The sequence below is a fragment of the Oncorhynchus clarkii genome, chromosome 24 (assembly GCF_045791955.1).
Source record: "Oncorhynchus clarkii lewisi isolate Uvic-CL-2024 chromosome 24, UVic_Ocla_1.0, whole genome shotgun sequence".
In the NCBI taxonomy this organism is placed as follows: domain Eukaryota; kingdom Metazoa; phylum Chordata; class Actinopteri; order Salmoniformes; family Salmonidae; genus Oncorhynchus; species Oncorhynchus clarkii.
The window spans coordinates 28,982,839-29,001,184 of NC_092170.1; the positions used below are offsets into that span (position 1 = coordinate 28,982,839).

General features: G+C 44.1%; 1 protein-coding gene across 3 annotated transcripts in view; it reads right to left on the reverse strand.

Annotated features, from left to right (window-relative positions):
• Positions 1 to 3,476: 3,476 nt before the first annotated feature.
• LOC139383063 (SPRY domain-containing SOCS box protein 4-like) overlaps positions 3,477 to 18,346 on the reverse strand; it is a 45,171-nt gene continuing 30,301 nt past the window's right edge. For 2 of the 3 annotated variants that reach the window (XM_071127368.1, XM_071127367.1), the window contains exon 3: positions 3,650 to 6,333. In XM_071127368.1, the coding sequence (XP_070983469.1) occupies positions 6,206 to 6,333 (128 nt within the window). In that variant the 3' untranslated portion in view covers positions 3,650 to 6,205. Of the gene's footprint in view, positions 6,334 to 18,346 lie in introns of all 3 variants that reach the window. The other variant, XM_071127366.1, reaches the window with a different exon arrangement.

Genomic DNA, 18,346 nt, shown 5'->3' on the forward strand with positions numbered 1-18,346 from the left:
CAGTGAGTCCATATGTGACTTGTTAAGCAAAATGTGATTAATGCAGGGTAGTAACCTAATGAGTTGGGATTATGGTTCTTTGTTTACCTAGATAGCTACATGTCTTAACAAAAGACTCCACTATGCAAGTAACCATTTCGGGTGTGTTCGTAAATTCAGTCTGGCCATCTACTCTGATTTCAGAGCACTAATCTGAGTGTGCCAGACCACAGAATAACTGATGAATTAACGAACGCTCAACACCCGTTGAATATGGTTTGTGTCAGTAAACGTCTGCAAAAAAGCATAATGAAATTGTTGCCAGCAGCACAGTTAGTCACCAACGCTCTGGATAACATGAAAACAGTCTAACCAGCTCTGCTAGGGCGAGTAAAATGGTCAGAGTGGGGTGTTCTCATTTTTGTCTAGAAGTAGCTAGCCAACTTTAGCTTGGGTGCTTGACTGCCGTTGAATGTTCGGATCAACCCTACTCCTCGGGCCGGGGCGTCCAGTGTACGCTCCGAGTGCGAAACGCTCTGAATTTATGAATGGACAGCACAGTTGCACAGTATCTGGCAGCACAGTTGCAGTCACTAACGCTCTGGATAACATAACAGCCCAACCAGCTCTGCTAGGGCGAGTAATGTTCAGTGAGCTGTTCTCTCATTTGTGTCTGGAAGTAGCTAGCAAGTCAGCTTGGGTGCTTGACTGCTGCTGTTAGTACAGAACGCTCAGATCAACCCTTAAAGATGGGTGGGGCTAAAGCTTAACGATGCTGAATGGGTGTAGACAGACAAAGGGCTCTTCACTAGATATGAAAACATTCAAAGGCCATTTTCTCAAAAGTGAGTTAACAAGTTTATCAACTTCCAAAGCAAAATGACTTCCCCATTGTTCCTCAACTGTAATGATATCATTTTGTAGCTCTGAGTCTCTACTTTTATCCAATGTAAAAAAAAAAAAACACGATTTCAAATTTTGCTACATAAGACCGATTTGAGCCAGTCGGTCACAAATGTTCACTCCTAGACTTGCCATAACAAAGGGGTTGAATAGTATTGACTTAAGACATTTCAGCTTTTTAATTTTGTATTCATTTGTAAGCATTTCTAAAAACATAATTCCGCTTTCACATTATGGGGTATTGTGTTTAGGCCAGTGACACATCTCAATTGAAATGGGGCTGTGAAACAAGTCGAGGGGAGGGAATACTTTCTGAAGGCGCTGTAAATTCCTGCAATTCTATTTTATTGTGAGTTTCCACAATAATATATTCAGGGAGCTCAAAGTATTGGGACAGTGACAATTAGTTGTTTTGGCGCTGTACTTTGAAATGATACAATGGTTGTGAGGTTAAAGTGCAGACTGTCGGCTTTAATTTGAGGATATTTTCATCCATAATCGGGTGAACAGTTTAGAAATTACAGCACTTTGTACATTGTCCCTCCATTTTAGGGGACCAATTCACTTGTGTATTAAAGTAGTAAACATTTTAGTATTTGGTAATCTATTCATAGCATGCAATGACATCAAGCTTGTGACTATAATTGGTTGGATGCATGCAGTTTGTTTTTGGTTGTTTCAGATTATATATCATTCATTTCTATTGGGCACAAATTAATGTATTGCCATTTGAGTCACAAATAATAGAATATATTTCTAAACACTTCAGGATAATCCTGAATAAATCGTGAATAATGAGCGAGAAAGTTATACGCACAAATATCACCCCCCCCCACAAAAAAAAAAATGCTAACCTCCCCTTATTGTAATGGTGAGAGGTTAGCGTTTCTTGTGGGTATGATATTTGTGCAACTCTGTCATTTTTCACGACTCATTTAGGATACACATATGAATTTGTCCCAATACTTTGTTCCCCATTTTTATGGGACCATGTACAAAAAGTGGTGTTAAATTCTAAACTGTTCATCCGATATGCATGAAAATACTCTCAAATTAAAGCTGACTGTTTGCACTTTAACCTCAGTAACTGCATCATTTCAGAGCCAAAACATGTCACTGTCCCAATACTTTCGGCGTTCTCTGTATAATATATTTTTGTTGATCCCTGCTCTACACGTACATACTTCTACTCTGGGTGTATCGCTGTGTGTTTATATCTAGAGACATTTGGTACACAGTTCCTTCACATGGGTCTGTTCTCACTTTGTCCTTGATTTTCTGAATTATTTCTGTTCCATATGATGATCATGTCCTTCTGTTTTGTAGGTGTGAGAGAGACCCTGTAGGGGTGGGTGTGTCCTTTAGAAGTATGTACCCAGTCTATTAATTACTAACAGTGTGTTCCTTTTCCATTTATTTCCTCATGTTTCTGACGAGCCTCCTAGAAGTGTGGCTGACTATGCATTCTCTTCACCCCTAGTTTGTAAAACAAATCTATTAAAAAAGTGATTGGAGCGTTTTGGCATTTGTGTGGTTTAATTGTGACCATACGATTCCTTTATCAAATGTCTGTCCCACTTCAGTGAACTGTGTTTCCTCTGCCGGTAAACTTCACTTCATTCAGTGAACTGTGTTTCCTTGCCGGTAAACTTCACTTCATTCAGTGAACTGTGTTTCCTCTGCCGGTAAACTTCACTTCATTCAGTGAACTGTGTTTCCTCTGCCGGTAAACTTCACTTCATTCAGTGAACTGTGTTTCCTCTGCCGGTAAACTTCACTTCATTCAGTGAACTGTGTTTCCTCTGCCGGTAAACTTCACTTCATTCAGTGAACTGTGTTTCCTTGCCGGTAAACTTCACTTCATTCAGTGAACTGTGTTTCCTCTGCCGGATAAACTTCACTTCATTCAGTGAACTGTGTTTCCTCTGCCGGTAAACTTCACTTCATTCAGTGAACTGTGTTTCCTTGCCGGTAAACTTCACTTCATTCAGTGAACTGTGTTTCCTCTGCCGGTAAACTTTTTTATAACCAGCAGATGGCAGTATTGACTACAGGTACCAGCAGCTCTACCAAGTTGCATTAGTCTTGTGTACGGGATACACCATCCAACTAAATGCTTACTTGCATGTTCCTTCGATAATGCAACAATGAGAAATAAAAGATATGAATACAAACTAAGTAAATAGCCCAGAATGGAAAACATTTTAGCATAATACAGGAAGGCACAATATTTACATGATTTTCCCACGTCGCTGCGGTTGTTTCCTTGAGTTGACAATAGCCCCCAGGTCCACTCACAGGTCAGTGTGTGTCTGTTAGAATGTGACCACAACACAGAAGATGACGGCCATGAGCTGAGGGATGCTGACCTTTATTTGGACGCTAGTGGTTCTGCCAGTTCCGTTCCATGCCTGCACTGACCACATTCACAGCCCTCTTCACTGGTTGCAATGACTCATGGTTCTTAAAACGTTTTTGATTGAGTTACCTAAAGTGAGTAAAGGGTTATTTTCTGTTTAGTGTGTGCGCCTCGTCTAGAAGACTGACTATGTACCCTTTAAAGCTCATTCAAATAGGTTAAAGAGAAAAGAAGCTTTAAGTTAAGCACTCATTCATTTAATCTGAGCGAGAGAAACAGACCACAGAACCAAACAATACATTTTACATAACGCTCTGAAGGAGATAAGAGCAAACCTAAAGAGGTGATTTTCTTTTAGGAATGATACATTTCTTCCCTCCATGCAGCCTCTGTGGGAGACAACAGCACTTCAACTGCTACAGTTCTCCTCCCACCGCCGCCCTCCATGTCACTCAATACAGGATGAGAGGGAGGGAAAGGAATGAGGTAAAGATGAGGGAGCAGAGAAGAGTGAAAGGAGGAATGTTGATGGGCATCATGGAGAGTGAAGGCAGTAGAATAGACAGGTGAGGGGAGAGATTACACCTTTCGTGATGATGGAAAGTACAGGCATAAGAGGTAAAGGACAGGAGAGTGCAGACAGTAATAATATGGATGATGATGGAAGCTGGTTGGAGAGGGTGAGAAGTGGGGAGAAATTAGTTGAGTAGGGGGAGAGGGAAGAGAAGGGAGCCAATAGCCACTGTTGTAAGATTATACAACAGGATATAGAGCTTAATTATAAGTCAGCATAGTAGCGCAGCTCAAATCAAGCTGTCACAACAAACTGTCAAGACACAGGGGGTGTATCAAGGATAAGCCCCTTTTAGACAGATCAAACTTCTGAGCACCAGCTTTTATCCTGATTTGATCCTACCTTTCCGCAAGGGAGTAAATTAATTACTAAATTCCAAGGGCAGGGATGATCTCATTTAACTGATATTTGATTTCCAATGCCTTGTCTTAGCCTCTAAGTGTGATGCTGTGTCCAGAATCCTGCCCTGAAGCGCTTCCTCATCCTTCAAATCCTTGCTTCTTAACCTGCATTTCAGCACTAAAGCCTTCGCCTGAGATACCTGGTAAAATAAGGGTTACAAAAAAATGTAAGTCGACAAGAACACATTCTCATTTACAGCAATGACCTGGTGAATAGTTACAGGGGAAAGGGGGGGGGGGGTGAATGAGCCAATTGCTATAACACAAGCTTATGTACACTTCTGGTAATGGGAAGGTAACTATGGCCCTGCAAAATCATCCCTACCTATTGAGTAGGATGATTGTAACCATTTAGGGAAATGTTTCCTTCCCTACAACCGAACTCTCTCACCACTTACGTTAAATCATCTAATCAGTACCACTTTGCTGTCCTGGTGTGATCTTGATATGATTGACAGACATTTATGCTGTAAAACATGAATGGTCAGGGAAAGCTGCTTTGTCTGAACTGTGATCACATAACAGGCTTTGTTCTCTGTTCAAAGCCTGCCTGCTTCAGAAAACGTCACAGACTAAATATCAAATACAGGCATCCAACTACAGCAACATACTTTAAATCACAGTTAAATAAATTAATTACTATATTTTTAGTTCAAAGGCATAATGTTGTGAATGTGCTGGGCAGCATTGAGACTTCCCTTCATTTGGATGACACTGGCATAGTAGGTCCAACTGGACAGAAAACACCAGCGTGTTTGGTTCAGTTTGTTTGTGTTTTATTCACATTTAAAAGATTCTCATGGCAGCACATTCCTCGATCAGTCTCTCTCAGCGAGACTTCCTGTCTCACCCAGGTCACTTCCTGTCCAGCAAATAGATCTCAAAACCATAGAAAACAAAAATCAGAAACAAACTAAATCCCCAGTCATAAAAACAGAACATATACTTAAAGGAATAGTCACCATCAGGATAAGAACGGAAAGAGGGAAAAAAGCAGCAGGTCTTTGTCTCCTGTGATAGATGTACTTTCTCTGAGCAGGCACATAAACAGTAACAGATTGGCCCTCAGACCAACCTCAGCTTTAACACATCACACTGATTGACAACATTCCAGGTATGTCCACAATGGCACCATATTCCCTACATAGTGCACGCCATCTGATCAAGTGTAGTGCACTATGTAGGGAATAGGGTGCCACTGTGGATGCACCCCCAGTCACTCACCCAGACAGAGGCATGGATCCAATGAAACCCACTGATAAATAAAAGGGAGACTGCCAGTTGAGGTGAGGAAGGTGCAGTGCAGCAGGGGACTAGAGATATCAAGGCTGCAGTGTTGCCAAACTCAGTGGTTCAGACTGATGTCTTAGGGTGCCTGTTGCGGAGCAAGACCGACACGCACCAACCCACACATGCATAAAACCTCACACAGTGAAAACAGCCCCTCTGAGCATGAGCTAGTGTTTGCATATGCATGCGTTGAACGATGTTCGCGTCCCTGTGGCTAGGGGCTGGTGAGCCTCAGTAGAGCCTGCTATAGAGTCGAAATATCTACATGTTCAGAGAGGCTTCCAGAGAGTCTGTATAGATGTACAGTAACTATGTGTGCATCATCCCCAAAACACCCTGTTCCTCCAGGAATATAATTCTAGAAGCTTACACGCTATAAACCCATAGACCCAATGAGAAGCCAGCATCATAGCCCAACAATTCTGCTAGAGTCCAGTCTCACGCCCGCCCATCTACCTCAGTCTGTCCATCAATCACTCATCTGTCCATCTGAGGGACAACAGTGAGCAAACTGAAACAATGGAGTTCAAAATGGACACATCCTAAAAGGAAACTCGTAACTCCTTTATAGGCTTCCTCCCGACCATCATCATCATCCTCAGTAGATGTCCAGTGTTTCAGGGTTCAATTGTTTGGGGTTGACTGTTGTGAAATGTAGCCGTCGTCAAGCAGTCGTTCGTTGTCCTGGTGTGTGTAAGTTCACTGGTACTGGAGGTAGTTCTTGATGGTCTCTGGCAGAGGGAGGGTGTCTATCTGGTTGACTCGGTCCCGCCCCAGAGCCAGCCTGGCCACTCGCCTGCACAGGTCCATCAGGGGGAGGGGCTCCGCTGTGACAGACAGGAGAGGAGAGGACTTTAAAACGGGGTAAAAAAATGTTTACATACATTTACAGATGTAATATATGCTATTTCAGAGTGCATTTAATAAAAGTGTAGACTGAGCAATATGATATCATCCTCAGAAGAGCTTTTAAGTGCATGTGTTTGTCAGAGAGATCTTCCCACACACACACAAACTTTGATAATGAGAGTGCACTTCAGATGTAAGCTTGACCGTTCCACCTGCCATGACCATGTGTTTGTACTGGACTCACAGAGCAGACACTCTCCTGAGCAGTCTGTGTGAAGGTGATACCCAGGGGCTCGCCAAACAGTCTCCCTCACTACACACTCACTGTTGAGTCACTGGCCACATGGCTTTGAATAGACAGGGTGGACGGTGTCAAGGGGGACCCTAGGGAATCCTCTAAATGGAATGGTGACCACTAGACAATACAGTAAGATATATAGACACACTAACATTGGCCTCTCCTGTATTATACACAAAGATGTATCCATAGGAAGGATGTGGTACCAAAGCAGGCTGGCTGGCACACTACTTGACATGATCTATTTCATCATCATAATTAAAATGTTCTTAAATGAACAAAGATGAAAAATAAACTTGCGAGGTGTTGGATTGAGTAAACCACTTCAAGGAACAGTAACAAAGCATGTTCTTCAGCAGAGCCAAGGGAATTGCATAGGAGGGATGATAATTATGATGCTGCTGCTTCCTGGAAACCAGCTGGCGCCGTCAAACAGCGGGAATCTGAGCATGAACCTGCTATTGTCTTCGGTGCATCAACTGTCTGGCTCAGCTATCAGACACCACACTGCTCCAGTGAGTGTGCCTGCATGGAGAAACGTGTATGATGCTCATCTCTTGAGAATCATGCTTAGTTTGAAATAGTCCTCAGAAAAAAAGAACAAAGGGGACAGGAAGGGGGAGAAGGAAAACACAGAGCCCAACGGCGTCCATAACAGCTACATGTTGACCCAGCACATCTGCCTTGGCGTGCTGAACTGCATGCCATGTGGGCTCATGAAAACCCAAGTCAAGTGGTTCAGTTAAATGGACTAAAGTAATTCTCCATCCCTCTCTTCCTGTCCCCTACATGTCCCGTCCCCCCCCCCCCCCCCCCCGTGGACTCTCGAGACGATTCAGGCGTGGGCTCAGGTCCTACCCCCAGCAGTCCAGGGCCATAGCTCTGGGAGGATCAGGAGCATGCTCTAGGCTTGTATATAACAGATGACCTACATATAGGCCTACACATACATGTAGAAAGACATGTGTAGACACAGCCGTGTACACACAAATTCCTATGACTAATACACCGAGCAGTCCCAGTACAAAGTGTCTGAGATAGAGGGAGCTGGGGCATTTGGGACAGCAACAGAGCTCTCCCCCTCTGTGTGAGAAGAAAGCAGACTGACTGGTGCATTGAGGTGTAACAGGATGACACCATCCTCCAGGATATTTCAGAGCTACTGGATGCAGGTGACCCAAAAAGTGTATGCGTGTTCAAAACACAACCCACTTGTGTAATTTCAGGAGACGCACATTAAGAAGGTATCTTGATCCTGTTGTCCCAGTTTCCTCTCCATCTGTGTCTCAGATCAATCTCTGCCTCCAGCTCTCGTTTCCTCTCAGGCAGGAGCGCTGCCAATAGAACTGATGTCAGGATATTCAGTGAGGAACAGACTTGTTAACTCCAGACTCAGAGCTCATCTAATCAATATGGAGAACTGTCAGTGGAGTGTGTGGAGAAGGATAACATCTCAAACTGTGCACCAGTTCCAATGACCACCTCGTGATTGGGAGTGAGTGTGTGTGTGATGTACATGTATAAAATACCAACTTATGGCAAGACTGTGTGTGTGTGTGTGTGACATCAATGCATAACATTTGCACCTCATCCTGACAAGGAACGTCTGCGTGACTGATTTTCCCAATAAGTACGCATGGGAAAGTACGTACAACAGTGACTACACAGAAGTGGAGCATCTCCAAGTCTAATTCATTGACCAATCCCCAAGACAACATCACAGGTAGAGTGAGAAGGAATGAATGGAAAGCAGTGAGGAAGAGAAAGGAGGGAGAGAGAGAGAGAGAAAGGACAAGCCTCAGCCTCTCTCAAATTGGAAATCATTGACTTGAGCCGAATCCAATTTCTCACTGAACTAACAGACGGTATAAATGTTGCTCCTCTTTCTTTCTTTTGGGCTGGAGTGTTATTACCAGACAGAACCAAAGGATCTAGCCCCTGATCTCCAGACAGAACCAAAGGATCTAGCCCCTGATCTCCAGACAGAACCAAAGGATCTAGCCCCTGATCTCCAGACAGAACCAAAGGATCTAGCCCCTGATCTCCAGACAGAACCAAAAGCTCCAGTCCATTCAACCACTTCCCTGCAGTGCCTCTATACTCTGGTCCTCAGCATAATAAAGCCTGTTATAGCCCTGATTACTCACAGACCCTACGGGCACACACACACACACACTTTTGAAAAGTCTGTACCTAACCATGAGCATTACTGTCTGAGTATCTATTCAGAGACATTGAGATGCTCTAAAGCACTGTAATAGAAAGGGTTTATACCTCTGTGCAAGACATTGAGTACACTTACACACAATACGATTGTGGACAGTCAGATTAATATAGTTGAAAACATTTACATGATTTGCAAGAATAACGATTTCCCTAATAATCCTGATGGGACTTAAATAAATGCAGAAAATCACCAATTAAAAATATTATTTCTACCACATTGACAATGTTATTTTTAAGAAGCCTATTTGATTCCGAGTTGTGACAAAGTTTGTAAGTGAATATAAGTTCTAAGATTCCTACTTTCAGTTGTTCCCGAGCTCCCTTCACTCGTGCATAAGAGGGAGGCTTGCGCTACCCAGTGCTGGCACATGAGCAGATCAAATACACCACTGCAATCAAATCAAATTTGTCACATGCGCCAAATACAACAGGTGTAGACCTTACCTTGAAATACTTACAAGACCTCAACAACACAGTTCAACAAAGAGTTAATCAAATATTTACTAAATAAAACAAATCTAAAAATCAAACAAAAAGTAACAAATGTACATAACAAGGCTAGATATAGGGTGTACTGGTACCGAGTCAATGTAGATAGTCCGGGTGGCCATTTGCTTAGTTGTTTTACGGCTTGTGGGTAGAAGCTGTTAAGGAGCCTTTTGGTCCTAGACTTGGCGCTCCGGTACCACTCACCGTGCAGTAGCAGAGAGAAGTCTGACTTTGGTGACTGGAGTCTTTGACAATTTTTTGGGCCTTCCTCTGAAACCGCCTAGTAGGTCCTGGATGTCAGGAAGCTTGGCCCCAGTGATGTACCGGGGCGTACGCACTACCCTCTGTCGTGCCTTACGGTCAGAACCCGAGCAGTTGCCAAACCAGACAGTGATGCAGCAGTAGAACTTTGAGGATCTGGGAACCCATGCCAAATCTTTCCAGTCTCGAGGGGAAAAAGGTGTTGTGCCCTCTTCACAACTGTCTTGGTGTGTTTGGACTATGATAGTTTGTTGGGGATGTGGACACCAAGGAACTTGAAAACACTCCACCCACTCCACTTCAGTCCCATTGATGTTAATGGGGGCCTGTTCGGCCCTCCTTTTCCTATAGTTCACGATCAACTCCTTGGACTTGCTCACATTGTGGCTCAGCAGTCTAAGACACTGCATCTCAGTGCTAGAGGCATCACTGCAGACCCTGGTTTGATTCCATGATGTATTACAACCAGCCGTGATTGTGAGTCCAATAGGGCGGCACACAATTGGCCCAGCATCGTCCAGGTTAGGGTTTGGCCGAGGTAGGCAGTCATTGTAAATAAGAATTTATTTAACTAGGCAAGTCAAAGTAACAAAGTTTTTTTTTTAAATGGTTGTCCTGGCACCACACTGACAGGTCTCTGACCTCCTCCCTATAGGCTGTCTCATCATTTTCGGTGATAAGGCCTACCACTGTTGTGTCATCAGCAAACTTATTGTGTTGGAGTCGTGCTTGGCCACAGTCGTGGGTGAACAGGGACTACAGGAGGGGACTAAGCACTCACCCCTGAGGTGCCCCAGTGTTGACGATCAGTGTGGCAGATGTGTAGTTGCCTACCCTTACCACCTGGAGGCGGACCATCAGGAAGTTCAGGATCCAGTCGCAGAGGGAGGTGTTTAGTCCCAGGGTCATTAGCTTAGTGATGAGCTTTGTGGGCACTATGGTCTTGAATGTAGAGCTATAGTCAATGAATAGCATTCTCACATAGGTGTTCCTTTTGTCCAGGTGGGAAAGGGCAGTGGGGAGATCGATTGAGATTGCATCTGTGGATCTGTTGGGGCGGTACGCAAATTGGTGTGAGTCTATGGTTTCTGGCATGATGGTGTTGATGTGAACCATGACCAGCCTTTCAAAGCACTTGATGGCTACAGATGTGAGTGCTACGGGGCGGTAATGGTTTAGGCAGGCTCCCTTCGCTTTCATAGGCACAGGGACCACGGTGGACTGTTTGAAACATGTTCACAACCGTTCAAAAGTTTAGGGTCACTTAAAAAAATAAATTTTTATTGAAAGAAAAGTATTTTTTTTGTCCATTAAATTAACATCAAATTGATCAAAAAAACAGTGTAGACATTGTTAATGTTGTATATGACTATTGTAGCTGAAAACGTCTGACTTTTAATGGAATATCTACATAGGCACACCGAGGCCCATTAACAGCAACCATCACTCCTGTGTTCCAATGGCAAGTTGTGTTAGCTTTTTATTTTATATCACCTTTATTTAACCAGGTAGGCTAGTTGAGAACAAGTTCTCATTTGCAACTGCGACCTGGCCAAGATAAAGCGTAACAATTCGACACATACAACACAGAGTTACACATGGAATAAAAAGATAGTCAATAATACAGTAGAGCAAAAGAAAACAAAAAGTCTATATACAGTGAGTGCAAATGAGGTAATGAGGAAATAAATAGCTAATCCAAGTTTATCATTTAAAAAAAAGGCTAATTGATCATTAGAAAACCCTTTTGCAATTATGTTAGCACAGCTGAAACCTGTTGCTCTGATTAAATAAGCAAGAAGCCTGGCCTTCTTTAGACTAGTTGAGTATCTGGAGCATCAGCAATTGTGGGTTTGATTTGTGTATTGTGGGAATTTCAATTAAAAATCATTATTTATAACCTTGTCAACCTCTTGACAATATTTCCTATTCATTTTGCAACTAATTTCATGTATGTTTTCATGGAAAACAAGGACATTTCCAAACTTTTGAACGATAGTGTAGGTATTAGACTCGGACACGGAGAGGTTGAAAATGGCAGTCATGACACTTTCCAGTTGGTCCGCGCATGCTCGCAGTTCACATCCTGGTAATCCATATGTCTCGCAGCTTTGTGAATGTTGACCTGTTTAAAAAAGGTCTTGCTAGTCTCATGCATGCTTCAGTGTTGCTTAACTCGAAGGGAGCATAATAAGGCATTTAGCTCATCTGGTAGGCTCGCGTCACTGGGCAGCCCATGGCAGGGTTTCGCTTTGTAGTCTAATAATTTTCAAGCCCTGCCACATCTGACAAGTGTCAGAGCCGGTTTAGTAGAATTCAAACTTTAGCCTGAATTGACACTGCCTGTTTGATGGTTCGTCTGAGGGCATAGCGGGATTGCTTATATACAGATGTTGCCTGTAATCCATTGGTTCTGGTTGGGAAATGTGCGTACAGTCACGACGTCGATGCATTTATTGATGAAGCCGGTGACTGAGGTGATATACTCCAATGCCATTGAATGAATCCCGGAACATATTCCAGTCTGTGCACGTTAGCCAATTAGGAGGGAAGTGGTGGTTTACCTACTCATCTGTGATGAGTAGATCCCGCCCTTCTCCCCCCTTTTTTTTTTTCACGCTGAAGACAGGATTTGGGCCTTGTCTCGACCATGCAGTATACAAAGAAAAACAATCTTTGTCCAGTTCTTAGGTGAGTAATCGCTGTTCTGGTGTCCAGAAGCTCTTTTCGGTCATAAGAGACAGTAGCAGCAACAGTATGTACAAAATGAGAGAAATGTGAGAGAAAAAGCCACCGGCACCATTCTCTACTGAAACCCAATTAAGAGGTTTACATGTCCTAATCATTTGAAAGGATGCTTTGTTTGATTTGACCTTACACCGATTAAAATATGCAGAACAAAGTGCTTAAAAATCGGTGTAGAGTCAAAATTGAACTAAGCATACACAGATTTAAAACCTGGTTTTCTGAGCAATCTTTTCATTTATTAGGACATGACTACTGCCATAACCAGTTTAATATTTAATTATTAGTGTGCATATAAATGTACTCACTGTCTGTGAATCTATTCTCCACACTATCAGGGGGCAGAGTTCCATGGCACCGAAGAAGAGGAGCCATCCATTCCCAGGCTAGATCTCCCTCCCCAAGCCAGCACTTACTGTCTCCTCTCCCCATTCAAATAAACAGTTTCTACAGCAACTCCCTGCTATGATTAGAAGTGTAAATATTGAAGCAGGGATTTCAGCATAAATGAAAGAGCGGGAGTGAGTGACAGAGCGAGAGAAAGAAAGAGCCAGCGTGAAATGGTGTTAATTTCCAACGGAGGTTTTGCAAAGTGATTGCCTGCTTATTCTCTTGTTTAGCAGTGAATGAGTTCGGCTGCTGGCAGCTTGCCTGTATTGTTGCGTTTTGTGTAGTACCATCTTATGGGAAGAACAGTGCCATAAGAAAAGAGCTAGCAGTACAGCCTCATCCCCACTCTCCTATTGTTGTCTATTTACAGGCTTTGGGGAACAAAAACACTAAAGAAATCAATAAAGCTTCTATCAGTGTGAAAGTCATGCAGAGAAGAAACTAAGTGTTCGTGACAAATAGAGGATCAGAGAAATGCATTAACTGTGTGTTAAGGGACAATTTATTTTATTGAAAGAGAAGGACTCCTTTACCACGGTGAGTCTAAAACAAACATGGAAAAGATACCTTTGGGAACACGAGCCAATGCATACTAATACATGGTCTGCATTTTCCTGTGAGTTACAGGGGGATGTTTCCCCATTTCCACAGCATAATTAAGCAACAAGGCCAGGGGGGGTGTGGTAAGGGTTGTTCTCAGGCACGGCACGCATCACACAGGTGCCTTATTTCTATTATAAACTGGTAACTAAGATAAATAGAACAGTAAATAAGTATTTTTGTGTCAGACCAGTGGTATATTGTCTGATACACCCCCGGCTAAAATGCTGTTTCAGCCAATCCAGTCCCAAGAGAACTCCAGCAGAAGGAATACATTCTCGTAACATCACTGCAGAGAACACTCACAGGACCTGCATAATGTCTATAGAAGACTAACATGATGAGGCTACAGAGCTGTGACATGGGGTGGATAAAGTCCTGCCTTATAAGCTGCTTCCATTAGCTTCTCTGACGTTTTTATTTGACCTTTATTAAACTAGGCAAGTCAGTTAAGAACACATTCTTATTTTCAATGACAGCCTAGGAACAGTGGGTTCAGGGGCAGAACGACAGATTTGTACCTTTCAGTTACTAGTCCAACACTCTAACCACTAGGCTATCCTGCCGCCCCATTATCACAGTATAGTGAACATAAAATGCAACATGCAACAATTTAAAAGATTATACTGAGTTACAGAACGAGGGAATCAGTCAATTGAACTAAATAGGCCTCACAACGGGCCTCAGGATCTCGTCACAGTATTTGCGCATTCACATTGTCATCGATAAAATGCATTTGTGTTCATTGTCCATAGCTTATGCCTGCCCATACCATAACCTCACCACCACGGGGCACTGTTCACTATATCAACAAACTCCTTGCCCACACAACGCCATACACACGTGGGTCTGCGGTTGTGAGGCCAGTTGGACGTACTGCCAAATTCTCTCAAACGATGTTTGAGGCAGCTTAAATTGAGCAATTAACATTAAATTCACTGGCAACAGCTCTGGTGGACATTCCTGCAGTCAGCATGCCAATTGCGAGCTCCCTCAACTTGAGACATCTGTGGCATTGTGTTGTGTGACAAAACTGTACATTTTAGAGTGGTCTTTTATTGTTCCCGGCACAAGGTGCACCTGTGTAATGATCATGCCATTTAATCAGCTTCTTGATATGCCACACTTGTCAGGTGGATGGATTATCTTGGCAAAGGAGAAATGCTCACTAACAGGGATGTAAACAAATGTGTGCATGTATTGAAAATGTACGTATGGAAAATATCCTCTTGAAAGTAAACCAGTTGATAAAGAATAGGCCTTGTGTTCCAATGGGCTCTAGATTAATGCATTAAAGTCACACGTTCTACACAAACAGCCCAGTGTGTTTGTCATTCAGAGGGTGACTGTATGGGGCACAATAAACACACACCTCCCTTCGCAAGGCCAGACGTTGAGCTCCGAGGCACACTAGGACTGCTTCCAGAATTCCAACACTCCTGGCTCCCTTCAGTGAACTCACACACAAAAACACCTGGCTTGCAGCCATGGACATGTAGTTCTTGTCTGACCGTCTAAGAGCCCTCGTCCTGCTTTGGGTCTTTCTGTAACATATACAGTGGGGGAGGGTGATAGTGTTACACAATCCAGTCAATCAACGGTCCTAAATGACTCCCACAGTAGGTGACATTCATATCTGCTATACTTAGACACCCACACACAGACACACCTACCCCATAAAGACCCAGACAGCTTCCTATGGGTAAACACACACTTTTATAGATCAGAGCAGGGCCAGACAGAGACACACCTACCCCATAAAGACCCAGACAGCTTCCTATGGGTAAACACACACTTTTATAGATCAGAGCAGGGCCAGACAGAGACACGCCTACCCATAAAGACCCAGACAGCTTCCTATGGGTAAACACACACTTTTATAGATCAGAGCAGGGCCAGAGAGACACGCCTACCCATAAAGACCAAGACAGCTTCCTATGGGTAAACACACACTTTTATAGATCAGAGCAGGGCCAGAGAGACACGCCTACCCATAAAGACCCAGACAGCTTCTTATGGGTAAACACACACTTTTATAGATCAGAGCAGGGCCAGAGAGACACGCCTACCCATAAAGACCCAGACAGCTTCCTATGGGTAAACACACACTTTTATAGATCAGAGCAGGGCCAGACAGAGACACGCCTACCCATAAAGACCCAGACAGCTTCCTATGGGTAAACACACACTTTTATAGATCAGAGCAGGGCCAGACAGAGACACACCTACCCATAAAGACCCAGACAGCTTCCTATGGGTAAACACACACTTTTATAGATCAGAGCAGGGCCAGAGAGACACGCCTACCCATAAAGACCCAGACAGCTTCCTATGGGTAAACACACACTTTTATAGATCAGAGCAGGGCCAGACAGAGACACGCCTACCCATAAAGACCCAGACAGCTTCCTATGGGTAAACACACACTTTTATAGATCAGAGCAGGGCCAGACAGAGACACACCTACCCATAAAGACCCAGACAGCTTCCTATGGGTAAACACACACTTTTATAGATCAGAGCAGGGCCAGACAGAGACACACCTACCCCATAAAGGCCCAGACAGCTTCCTATGGGTAAACACACACTTTTATAGATCAGAGCAGGGCCAGAGAGACACGCCTACCCATAAAGACCCAGACAGCTTCCTATGGGTAAACACACACTTTTATAGATCAGAGCAGGGCCAGACAGAGACACGCCTACCCATAAAGACCCAGACAGCTTCCTATGGGTAAACACACACTTTTATAGATCAGAGCAGGGCCAGAGAGACACGCCTACCCATAAAGACCCAGACAGCTTCCTATGGGTAAACACACACTTTTATAGATCAGAGCAGGGCCAGACAGAGACACGCCTACCCATAAAGACCCAGACAGTTTCCTATGGGTAAACACACACTTTTATAGATCAGAGCAGGGCCAGACAGAGACACACCTACCCATAAAGACCCAGACAGCTTCCTATGGGTAAACACACACTTTTATAGATCAGAGCAGGGCCAGACAGAGACACGCCTACCCATAAAGACCCAGACAGCTTCCTATGGGTAAACACACACTTTTATAGATCAGAGCAGGACCAGACAGAGACACACCTACCCATAAAGACCCAGACAGCTTCCTATGGGTAAACACACACTTTTATAGATCAGAGCAGGGCCAGACAGAGACACGCCTACCCATAAAGACCCAGACAGCTTCCTATGGGTAAACACACACTTTTATAGATCAGAGCAGGGCCAGAGAGACACGCCTACCCATAAAGACCCAGACAGCTTCCTATGGGTAAACACACACTTTTATAGATCAGAGCAGGGCCAGACAGAGACACGCCTACCCATAAAGACCCAGACAGCTTCCTATGGGTAAACACACACTTTTATAGATCAGAGCAGGGCCAGAGAGACACGCCTACCCATAAAGACCCAGACAGCTTCCTATGGGTAAACACACACTTTTATAGATCAGAGCAGGGCCAGACAGAGACACGCCTACCCATAAAGACCCAGACAGCTTCCTATGGGTAAACACACACTTTTATAGATCAGAGCAGGGCCAGACAGAGACACACCTACCCATAAAGACCCAGACAGCTTCCTATGGGTAAACACACACTTTTATAGATCAGAGCAGGGCCAGAGAGACACGCCTACCCATAAAGACCCAGACAGCTTCCTATGGGTAAACACACACTTTTATAGATCAGAGCAGGGCCAGACAGAGACACACCTACCCATAAAGACCCAGACAGCTTCCTATGGGTAAACACACACTTTTATAGATCAGAGCAGGGCCAGACAGAGACACGCCTACCCATAAAGACCCAGACAGCTTCCTATGGGTAAACACACACTTTTATAGATCAGAGCAGGGCCAGAGAGACACACCTACCCATAAAGACCCAGACAGCTTCCTATGGGTAAACACACACTTTTATAGATCAGAGCAGGGCCAGAGAGACACGCCTACCCATAAAGACCCAGACAGCTTCCTATGGGTAAACACACACTTTTATAGATCAGAGCAGGGCCAGACAGAGACACACCTACCCCATAAAGACCCAGACAGCTTCCTATGGGTAAACACACACTTTTATAGATCAGAGCAGGGCCAGAGAGACACGCCTACCCATAAAGACCCAGACAGCTTCCTATGGGTAAACACACACTTTTATAGATCAGAGCAGGGCCAGACAGAGACACGCCTACCCATAAAGACCCAGACAGCTTCCTATGGGTAAACACACACTTTTATAGATCAGAGCAGGGCCAGAGAGACACGCCTACCCATAAAGACCCAGACAGCTTCCTATGGGTAAACACACACTTTTATAGATCAGAGCAGGGCCAGACAGAGACACGCCTACCCATAAAGACCCAGACAGCTTCCTATGGGGAAACACACACTTTTATAGATCAGAGCAGGGCCAGACAGACACACACCTACCCATAAAGACCCAGACAGCTTCCTATGGGTAAACACACACTTTTATAGATCAGAGCAGGGCCAGACAGAGACACGCCTACCCATAAAGACCCAGACAGCTTCCTATGGGTAAACACACACTTTTATAGATCAGAGCAGGGCCAGAGAGACACGCCTACCCATAAAGACCCAGACAGCTTCCTATGGGTAAACACACACTTTTATAGATCAGAGCAGGGCCAGACAGAGACACGCCTACCCATAAGGACCCAGACAGCTTCCTATGGGTAAACACACACTTTTATAGATCAGAGCAGGGCCAGAGAGACACGCCTACCCATAAAGACCCAGACAGCTTCCTATGGGTAAACACACACTTTTATAGATCAGAGCAGGGCCAGAGAGACACGCCTACCCATAAAGACCCAGACAGCTTCCTATGGGTAAACACACACTTTTATAGATCAGAGCAGGGCCAGAGAGACACGCCTACCCATAAAGACCCAGACAGCTTCCTATGGGTAAACACACACTTTTATAGATCAGAGCAGG